Raw genomic sequence first — 11,469 nt, 5'->3', positions numbered from 1 at the left:
TTGTACCCATTCAATGTTGCTTGAGTAAAAATAACTTGCTTTCCACTGTAACCTCATTTTACATAATTTGTTGAAGAACACCCCCCACCCCCCTCATCAAAATGGTGACAGTTATCATAGCACAGATGGACTCACACCTTCTCCTCTCCGACTCCCTGTCATGCTCTCAAAGAGATCTATTAGTCGCACAGAGCCACAGCTTATCAAGACCTGTTAGATAAGATTCGAGCTGACGAACAACAGCTGTGAACACTGTATCTTATAACTACGACTGAGATAGAGCCGTCAGTAGAAACTATGATAAGACAGATCCTCAATAGAGCCAGTCATGCAATCACATTGGTCAACAACCAGATCGGTGCCTTGACTAACGCAACCCAAACTAAAACATGTCTACCTTGTTTGAAGGAACTCGCGTTGTCAGTATTCAAGGGAGAGAAAAGCAAATTCTCTCATTTTCAGGAATTGTTTAATGTGTATGTACATAACCATAAAGACTTAGACAATGTAGCAAAGTTCACATATCTTCTTGACTCTCAGGAAGGACAGCCGCTCAGGGTGGTGCAGGCTCTGAGTGTACTTGCAGTTAACTATACCATGGCCCTCAATTTGCTAACTAAGTATTATGGCAACCAGCATCAGATGCTGATTGTGCTACATCAGTGGTTAGCTAATATTTTTGTTCCGAAGTTCAAAAATATAAAACTTAGCGAATTAAGAATAGAATTCACTGTGTTGATTGAGCAGATTAAATGCCTAAGTGGATCCACTCTGGATCAAGGCATGTTGTTAAGGTTGATAAACCAGAAGTTGTCTCAGGGTCATGTGTATCAAAAAGTTGTTAATTATTTAAGTAAGTGTGACTATAGTTTAGATGAGTTGTTCGAGGCCTTGAATTTTCTAATAAGATACTTAGAGGATGATGCATTGCAGAACGGGGGAGAACTGTCACAACCAAAGGAATCTAGCGGCTCTCGGTCAGCGTCGTGCCCTTTTTGCAACAGCGGTCATCCCGCATTCAGTTGCGTCAAACATCCAGATGTCACCTCAAAAAAGAATCAACTTATATTAACTCGTAAGTGCTTCAACTGTCTTGCGTTGGGACATACAAGTAAACAGTGTGGCAGCAAATGCAACTGCAAATTGTGTGGTGGACGTCATCACTGCCTTGTCTGTGATAGCAATGACCAAAAATCTAGCACAAATTCATCCCCCACGCCACATTCCAGTTTCCAACAGTCGTACATCTAGTCCCGTTGTATTTAAACCAGTGAAACAACAGTCAGAATCAATCAAAAACTAATCGTAAAGTAAATCAAAAGAAACAATCCAAGGCAGGGAGAAAAAGCATGTGTCAATGCGAAAGTTGGCCAGACTAATTCCTTCAGCTGATCTCCTGGCAGCCCTGCTCCCTACTGCGACGGCCATTTTGTACTTGCATGACCAGCCATTCCAGACTCACATTTTCTTGGACACAGAAAGCAAATGTAGTTTCATATCAAGTTGGCTGGCCCGTAAACTCAATCTTCCTGTTGTCAAACGCGTTTCCTTCAGCAACCCACCCTTTGGCTCACGAGCTATTAAAGGAGAGTTTGATGTTGTGTCTTGCAAGTTACATGTGGGAAGGAGGGTTGTGCGAGCAAAGCTCATGGTACATGATTTAGTAAACAATCCAATACATAGCATAGGTTTGTTGAACGTAAAGGAACACTTGCCAGACAAAGGGTGTGAAATGGCTGACATGGGTACCAACGGCAATACATTGAGGGATGTTCACTTAATAGGAGCTGAATATTTCAATTATTTCATCATTGGGATGGATAAAATTGCTGGTGTCAGTTTGTTTGTAACTCTTAGTGGGGTTGCCTCTTATGGAAAAGAACCGCAGTGGCCCTTACAGGGGGTGAACACAGCTAGTGTTCGAATACTGCGACTCTGTAGAGTAATGGAAACAGATTACGACATTAACACATGGTGGAAACTGGATACGATTGGCATTGCTCCACATGAGCAATTTACAACATCGGAGAATGAAGGGATGGAAAAAGTTGGAGTCATATGTCTTTGGTCAGATCGGTGTCATAACCCTGGAACATGCGCCAAAAACCTGGAAATAATTTCTGATGAATATAATTGAAAATGTTGTAACCGTCATGAGCCGAACCTGTATGCACGATTTTTGGGGGGCAAGATGTTGACACTAGCGGCTACTTTCACCTTCAAAGTTGTGGTCTTTGGTATCAGCACTAGCCCTTAGTTGTTGCAATAAGTGCTTAGAAAGCACCTTAAGGGGAAGGGTGGGAAGAGCTTATTTAGTCATTTTATGTAGATAATTACCCGCAGACCTACCCCACCAAAGAGGAAATGCGTAAGGATTACACTGAAGTCATTGTTAGAGGAAGTGAACATGCCATTGATGGGTTGGGCGAGCAATAGCATATTTTTTTACCAACAAATTGAAGGAAATTAGCCTGCACAGATCTCAGTCTTGGGTATGGTTTGGGATAGAAGAAGCGATTGGTTGAGTCTGAAGTCATGTAAGGGGATGAACACTAATGAAAAGGGCATTAATCTTACCAAACGTAGAACACTATCTGTCCTTGTGTCTAATTTTGATCCATTGGGGCTTGTTAATCCAATTTTTGTCAAGGGTAAGATTTTTTTGCAAGATATGTGGGAAGCAGGGATAGGATGGGATAATATACTAAATAGGGATAGACAAGAGCAGGCAGGGGAAATCTTAGAAGAATTTACTTACGTTCACACATTGAAATTCAAAAGGGGAGTTATTTTGGGAGTTGGAGTTGCATGTATTCACTGATGCCTCTAGTAAAGCATATGGGATGGTAGCTTATGCAAGGGGAAAGGAAGGACAGACTAACATTTTCACATCTAAAATGAGGGTGACCCCAAGAAACCAGGCCAAATTGACTATTCCTAAACTAGAACTACTAGCATCGTTGTTAGGTTTTAGATTATCCAAACACTTGAAAAGTCTTTTCAAGTTTCAAAGCATCATTGTCTGGACAGACACCAAAGTAGTCATGGCCTGGGTAGCTAGCAGGGAGGGTAGCAAAAATACTTTCATCTCGAACAGGGTGGGAGAAATTAACTATATCCTACAGGAGTATGGAGCTACACTCAGATACATGCCACTAACAACAGTCCAGCCAACATCCTGACCTGAGGTTCCACGCTGAAGGAGTTAAGCAACGACCTTTTATGGCATGAGGGACCAGCCTTTCTTCACAAGATAGGACCAGCTGAACCACCATTAGGCCATACTGAATCATGTAGCCAGAACCACCACATAGCCGCAGCCCTTCAAGAGTTGAAGGACGAAGAGAAACTGTCTCCGTCCCCCGAACAATGGGATCTCAGGGGGAATAATGTTGATTTTGTGTACTTAGTTAGGTTAATGCAAAAGGTTTTGAAATTTGCACACCATAAGGAAGATCCATTTAAACTTGTATACATAGAACAACGGCACCACTTTCCTACAGTGTCTGACCATTTAGAGATTGGGGTTGCAGTGCCCAACTATATCACCAAATTCATTGCTCAATTGGGATTAGTTATGAGAAATGGGGTAATTTACACCCGTAGTAGATTGAAGAATGTGTTGGGATCAAAAGATGAACTATTTCTGTTGCCTCCTGTGGGGCCAATGAATTAATCACTGTTTTTCAACTGGAACGTTGGACCCCAGGGCTACGGACCGTGGCCAAATGTATAGTTGGAGGGTGCCGAGCATACATGATAGCCTTCAGACCTCTTTTTAAATGACCACCGCCTCCACCCCTCCAGAATGATTGAACAAGACTGACACCCATTCACCAATGTTAATGTCGACCACACCATCCCTATCTGCATCAAGGGAGGAGGAATAGGCTACATGCTTATTGTTACATGTATGGCCAGCCGTGCAGTCTACTTGGATTTCTCCAGCAGTCTGGATGCAGAGACATTTGTGTTGTTACTCAGGAGATTTGCTGTTACACACAGGGCACCTTCACAGGTGTATAGTGACAACACCATGACCTTCCGTGCTGCCAGCACCTTCTTCAGTAAGTTGTACAGCGAGGACGTCACACAAAGTTTCCTCCATTGAACATTTCAAGCGATACTGGCAACAGGGTTAATTGAGGTCACTCCAGGAATGACAGGACTTCAGGGAGAGCCCTGCGACTATGCTAAATGTAGGAGATATTGTCCTGGTAAAGGTGGAACGGCAAAAAATGTAGACAATGGCCTCTAAGCAAAATTGTTGTTATTTACCCTGATGATCAAGGAATAATACACTCCGTCAAGGTCCTCTTCGAAGGAGAAGAGCACCTGAGAGCAGTAGAACATTTAGTGCCCCTAAAAGTGAATGCCCACTACAATGAGGAAGGTACGAACGAAGACCGGGACACCGGAGGGAATGAACAGAATGGGTTAGAAAATAGTGTGACTCGACAAACTGAAAGACTCGAGACAAACGAGACAGGAACAGAAAGTGCTCAAGATAGTGTGAATGAAGCAGTAAACAGTGAGAATGTGAGACTGAAAAGAAAGACTGCTATCGAGTAGAGACTGAAAATGTCGGAGTGTGTCAAAGACAATGTAGTGTAGTATGTTTGTAATTTTCTGCGGCAAATTTTAAAAGAGTGGGAGCTAAAGAGAGACCTGGAGGTTTAGGGGTAGGGGAGACACCAGATCCAGTGTCAGAACAGTGAATGTGTAAACTGATGTAAATTTGTGAATTTTGATGTCACTGAGTAACTCATGATCTACTCGGGATGAGACGTTATCCCTCACATGTCTGTATGGAGTATAGCGTTGTCTGTTTGAAGTGACATTATGTTATGTGAACATTAGCAAATTCGCCCTCTAATTTTGCAAAGAGAATCTCTTGCTATTACTATGATTGGATTGTCCGGCCTGTTGACAGAACTCATTCCCTAGGGTTAATGGAATTATCTTTAGCCATTTTGATGAACACTGACATGTTTTCATTTTATTGCAATCCTGTGCCTTGCATAGTGCTTCTAGTAGAAGTTAATTTTTTTCATTATGATTGCCAAAAGAAACTGCATTTCTGATCCATAACCTGCCGATTTTTTATATGATGTATGCTACTATGTGTTTTATTGGTGGAGTTGCCATGCTACATGATTTTGTGTTGCCTATTCTTTATTGCAGGATTATTATTTTGTTCCATAATTTAATCATTGACTGTTTCATTTGCTAATGTGTTGCCTTATTGCGCAATTTTGTACATTGCATTCTGTTAAAATGAAGTATTGCCTTATTTCCTGATTGATGCCATTTGTATGTCTTGTGTTATGTTTTTGCTGATTGTGCTGATTCGTTTCCAGGTATGTAATTTCCTTGTTGCTGAGTTTACCTTCATTGGTCGACTTAGGAATAATTCCTTATTGTTTCAATTCTTACTTTAATTAGTCAGTTTTGCCACAATATTCCATGCTATCGATTACTGCTTGAATTTCTTGCGTAAGCGCACACATTGATTTCTGTGATCTGTTAGTTGCGTTGATATACATATTTCAGTTAATTATTACCTCCATTGCTTTATTCACATTAGCACTGCAACGAGTGATCGCTCAGTTGTAAAATTTTGTTGTTGTCATGAGCTAGGCTCGATCGTAGCGCTGCGAACAAGCCTAGACCTCGGTTGGGAAGACCCATTCGTCCTGCCTCACCTACCTAGACCTTCCCTTTAACCCGAGTTCCCTTACTTCCTGAGGTGTGATGATGTTGTGATCAAATTATTGCAACATTTTCTCTCGACTTACTTCCGTCGTGTTTGGAGCACGAAATATGGGAGAAGAAAGCAGACGGCAGGAACGATGGTTCCTTCTCTGATTAGAGTGTTTTGTGCGTGTTTTTAAATTGGTAATTGAGTCGAGCCATGGGGATTTGTTCTGCATTTCATATTGTCATGTAAATTGTACTGGGTTGCCACAATAATGCCACATTAAGTAAAACATACACTGAGGAAAAGCCTAACTGGTGACCATGATAGTTTCCCCATGACCGAGGTGGTGTCACTTCCCTTCCAGAGATTATTGGAGGTATGACGTGTTTTGGTTGTGCTTTCATTTAGCTGACAGATCATTGCCCCCTTGGTTTTTGTAAGTAATAATGGTAGTGTGTCAAAGACATTAATTTTAACTCGGGTGAGGCCGTTTGTGCAGGGAAGTGTATTTTCTTTGTGTTCCCTGATTTGTGTCGTGTACTTTGATGTTAAGCGTGTTTTTGTGAACTTGTGATTTAGGCCAGTGTTCCCTTAAGGACCACGTGTTCAGTTGTACTGAAGGGGACAGACTGTAGAGTATTCCATTAATGAATAAGTGTAGATCATGAGATTGTCTATACTTTAGTTTTGTAATATAAATGTTAAAATCCTGCCTCCATTTTTCATTAGTTCTGTGAGTTGGAGATTGAAATCTGTGCTAAAGCTAGGCTATCTTGGCAATAATACCTGGTGAATCAGAAATACCTGCTGCAAGGGATTAATTTGCATCATTATGTTTGCGTATTATAGATACTGGTCAGGTATGTACTGTTTATTGTGAGGTGAACTGAGATTATAAATACCAGTAAACAAGAAAACAAACCGAAATAATGACAATTTCTTCTCCATACCATGTAGTAATTTTTTTGGTATTATTGTTATTTTGATAATTTTCTTTTCACAGTAGCAAGGACCTGAGTTACATGTGTTGCTCAACTTATTTCTGCTGAGAATAGCAGGTATATACTACATTATTAAAAGCCTGATTGTCTACTGGGCCTGAACATTTACTTTTGGAGAAGGTGATGAAGCAAATTTCATGTAATGTGGACCCTGCAACTTTGCACGGCTAGTAGTCCAGTGGAAAACCACTAAACCTTGTTTTGTCACATAACATGTTTTATGTTTTTTTCTGGTAGATTCGAACCTACTTACAATATAACAACCGAGTGCAATACTTGCACGCTTGGGGAAAATTTTTTATTAGAGAAATTCAAAATGGCGGCTGGTGGCTATGAGAAAACCTAAATTTAACTATACTCGTGCTTCTAACTGATCTAGAGATGTGAATATGGCAGCAAAATATAAGTTTTGCCAGACAAGGAATACAATCGTGGAATCCAAATTATCTTAGTTTCATTATTATCAGACTATATTAAAATTAATGAAGTCAAATGTCATAAATCTTTGCCAAGCATAAAGCCAATATTTCTCAAAATCTCATATGAGGTCAAAGATACATAACATTATATCATACAACTGCTCATATATTAAATAAATTCAATAAAATATGATACGGTACTATGAATATACTGGAATAATTCTGCAATTTTGTCTAGTCACTATTGGATGAATCCACCTCATCTCTGCCTGTATCAGCATCATCACCTTCGACATATTCGTCATAATTTTCTTCCCTGGAAGCAGAAATTGAGTGAGGATTTTTACTTCCCCTCTCTGCGTGCCAGACACACAAGATAGAACATGAAATACAACCACTGGAGCAGCCACAGCATGCAGTGGAACAATAGTGTAATGATGCCCATACACATCTAATCCTTTCTAGTACTGATAGAGGAACAGGTAATATGTCTGACGGCAAGGCGGTTGGTTCCAGTTTGTTTGTGTCAGTGTTTATGTACCAGCCAAAATGCACATGATTAAGTACAGGTGGATCAGTTTCAAAGGCACATCTCCAAATCTTGCAGGTGGTCTCTATACACATGCTGTTCAAAAGGTTCTTTAGTAGGAGGCAGTACCCTTAGATTTAGAGCAGAACTGAGCTTGTGATTGGCCATCTAGTTTCTTCAAACCATGCATCGAAGAGATGTTAAATCAGATTTATTTGGAAATCCATAACATGGATGCTGTACATTGAGACTTGACCTTTAGAAATGTTTCTTTTCCAATTCCCCACAAACAAGACATGTCACATCCTGAAAGTGCATTGAGCAGCTAAAACATTGTCTAAAATATTGTTGTGCTTCTCAACTATGGTCTTTATGTTTACACATTTTCTTCCTGAACTTGAACCAGTCATAACCAGGCTGCATGTGAGTTATGCTTTGTAGTAATGAAGTAGCAAAACAAGCACATCACTGTCATCAGCAATGACACATATACTGTGTTTACCAGAACTAGCCCGATGAATGACCTGCTGGATGATGACCACATCTGCTTCCTCGTGTGTTGTACGAAAATCAGGTCTCTTCCTTACGCATTACAGATCTCTGTTGGAGTTGGTTCAGGTACAATACACACAATCAGGGCTCTGCTTTGATGTAATAGGTCATTCATCTCTCAAAAATATTCACAGGTAAGATTGATTAACTGAAGCTTCTTCTCTCTGTAACAGTGAGACAAACCTTTTGAGATGTGCGTGTTGCTATCATGGTCAGCATATGTTGTTGGCTGGCTCTATTTCCAGCTCGTGATGTCTGAGTATGTAGTTTCTTTCTTGCTGTTAGCATAGTATTTATCAAAGATTAAATATGTATCGACATTTTGAAGGTGAGTACATATTGTACTCTACAATAATTTTTATATAGTCATGAATAAGTCCATGGGAAGACCATTGGACTATCTACAGAACAGTGCATCCATCTAGCACTATTACATCTGGAGGAACAGATTCACAATGTGTGAGCTTAACTTGAAATTTTATCTTCAATGTAGATTTAGATTTTGAGACACATCTTGCCTGATTCATCAAACATAGATGCTGGAACACTGGCAAGTTTATGTCCCAGAGCATCCTCCATATCAATGTCTCAAACTTTCTGTAAACATAATACCCTGGTGTAGATCAGTGATGTGTCATATACTTTAACATCAACATTGACATGGTTACCACTCGCTTTGTGAGTGACTTTAAGGCCAACATTCTTTATAACTCCTTATCAACTCTTCTCCCAGTTGGGCAGAGTTATCAACATTTACAGATGCAGGTGATATCCTTCCAGTGACAATGTTGACAAGGTGCCAGGTAAAAAAAGAAAAATCACAGGTATAAAAAGTCAAAGAATAAAAGTCACATTAATCTTTCCTAGATAGTGACCCCCAAAGGTTTTAGCACACTATGAAACCACCTTTGTGGCATGTTTAGTACAAGCTCGTTGGGATAATGGCCCCCAAGAAATATTCTGAATTTTTCCACGTGATTTTATTACTGGCTACCATAAATGTGACTTTTTTCTCCTGTGACTTTCTTTCCCAGCCAAAATTTTCACTTGTTTTCCTGTGACTTTATTTCGGGCCACCAACAAGGCATGCAGGTGACCAGGTTATTCTAAATCTTTTGTCAATCTGTGCCATCATTCTAGATCCTTGATGCACCCTCCTTGTCTGTTGTAACTGTTTGCTGCATACCTATATCAGATAACGACATAACACCTTTCTTTAGCTGTGCACACACTGTATGTAGGCCATGTGCCCATCGCTTCAGTGCAGATGGTTTGAGTTATATCCATTATAACCCCAGAACCCTATGCATTATTGATCTGACCAAATTCCGTTCCACACAACAGGTTGATGATGCATAACATGATTGCCTCTTAAGAACTCCTCCTGCACTGAACCAGGCAACTTTGACATAGAATGCACATACCAGCAGTACCTGGAAAAATAGCACAAATTATACATCACAACACCAGCAATACATCATTCTACAAAGTATGTAAACGTTGAATAACAATGACACGATGTGTAGGCAGTAGACCAGCTGAGAATCCATATATTTTTGTTGACATTCAAGTTTAGTAGGACAATGCTTTTGCCATATGTTTATTGCATCGCATCATCAAGCCACGTTGTTCCTTTAACGATTCTATAGAGCGTTCTGTGGCCTTTCCGCCAATGTATAACTTATGTAATTCCATTATTTGTATGCTTTATTATCTTTAAATGTATGTCTGTAAGAAAAAACAAATCTACTGTCTCAAGAGTCATTTCTGCTCTCGGTGCAAGCCAGTACTACTTATCCGTCCACACCCGTCTATGTCAACCCAGTTCGTCTGTAATAAATCATCAGTACCCAGCTACCTGTCTTACTCTCTGGCCCTCACAACTGGTGACCACCCGTGTCGGTGACACAGCAATTTTGGTCCAGTCTTTAATGGACTAATTACGGCCGCTCCCCTTTAGAGAACCTTTAGCGGACTCAATACAGCACCACAGTTTAGGTCTCTGAAAAGCTCCATTCCAAGGACGACACCGACGCCATTATCGGACCCATCACGACATAGCTTCCAAGTGTGTTTTGGCGTTTTTCAAGGAAGGGTAGCTGAGTACTGGTCAGCCAACACAAAATCAGGCGGCGGTCCTCAGGCAACCTCCTGAAGTCGCTGCCACACACGTGGGCCTGCTTGGCACCCCCAAACATCGCTGCCTGTGGGGCTCCTTAATCCTCTTGACGCTGCCATCGCTCCTGGGGCTTGCTCAACCTGCTGATGATGCTGCCTCACCTGTGGTTCTGCTCTGCCTGCCGGACGCTGCCGCTGCACCTGGAGGTCCCCACGGCCATCCCACGCCGCCACCGCACACAATGCAGCTCCCACTGCAGTTTTGGTTGTCCTCAGTCGATAGTAGAACCCCCAGGCAACCGCCAGGGGAGGCATCCTGCCAGCCAGCAACACCGAAGGACTTGGCATTGGATAATTCCCCATAACAAGTGTCACAAGGACATGGGGTCGCCTCTGCCTCTTGAGATATTTTTCACCCAATAATTATTCCATAATCATTGTCTTTAGGGGATGGAGTATTTGTAAGCACAACGCTTTCCATATTTTTATTGCATCTCATCATCAAACCGCATTGTTCCTTTAACGATTCTATAGAGCGTTCTGTGTCCTTTCCGCCGATGTATAACTCATGTAATTCCATTATTTGTATGTCTTATTATCTTTAAACGTATGTCTGCAAGAAAACAAAAATCTACTGTCTCAAGAGTCATCAAGCCAGTACTACTTATCCGTCCGCACCCGTCTATGTCAATCCAGTTCGTTTGTCTTACTATCTGGTCCTCACAGTTCCACCACCATATGATATGAGATATTGCCTTGTGATTTCCACATGATGTAAAGTAAAGAAAATGAATTCATAATTTACAGGGTAAACTTTTTTTTTTTACAGTGGTGGAAATATGTCGACCTTCGCGACTTGGGTACTGTTATTGCGGCTCCAGATTCTCGATGCTAGCAACCAAAGGGCTAATGATTTTTTCCCGAGAAAAGTCCAGAATATAAATAATCGGAACATTATAGCTTCTGATAGTACCTTTTTTATACTTCTTTAAACAAAAACATGAATTTTTCAAAAATCAAGCTTCTGTGTTAAACAGAAATTAAGATATGGCTGAAAACTAATATTCCCTGATATGCAAGGGCGGCCATTTTAAATTATGGCAATTAAAAATATTCCCCAAGGGTGCTCCTCCCGCACCCTGTTGTTCT

The 11,469-nt window shown here is 40.9% G+C and overlaps 1 protein-coding gene across 1 annotated transcript; it reads left to right on the top strand.

Annotated features, from left to right (window-relative positions):
- Positions 1-297: 297 nt before the first annotated feature.
- On the top strand, positions 298-1,251 carry LOC135218801 (uncharacterized). Its single transcript, XM_064255250.1, has one exon. It carries the CDS (start codon positions 298-300, stop codon positions 1,249-1,251), a length of 954 nt encoding a protein of 317 aa, XP_064111320.1.
- Positions 1,252-11,469: the final 10,218 nt, after the last annotated feature.

This window comes from Macrobrachium nipponense, chromosome 1 (genome assembly GCF_015104395.2).
Source record: "Macrobrachium nipponense isolate FS-2020 chromosome 1, ASM1510439v2, whole genome shotgun sequence".
NCBI classification, from domain to species: Eukaryota; Metazoa; Arthropoda; class Malacostraca; order Decapoda; family Palaemonidae; genus Macrobrachium; species Macrobrachium nipponense.
The sequence above is the reverse complement of the archived record's forward strand: the minus strand, read 5'-3'. Positions and strand labels throughout refer to the sequence as shown.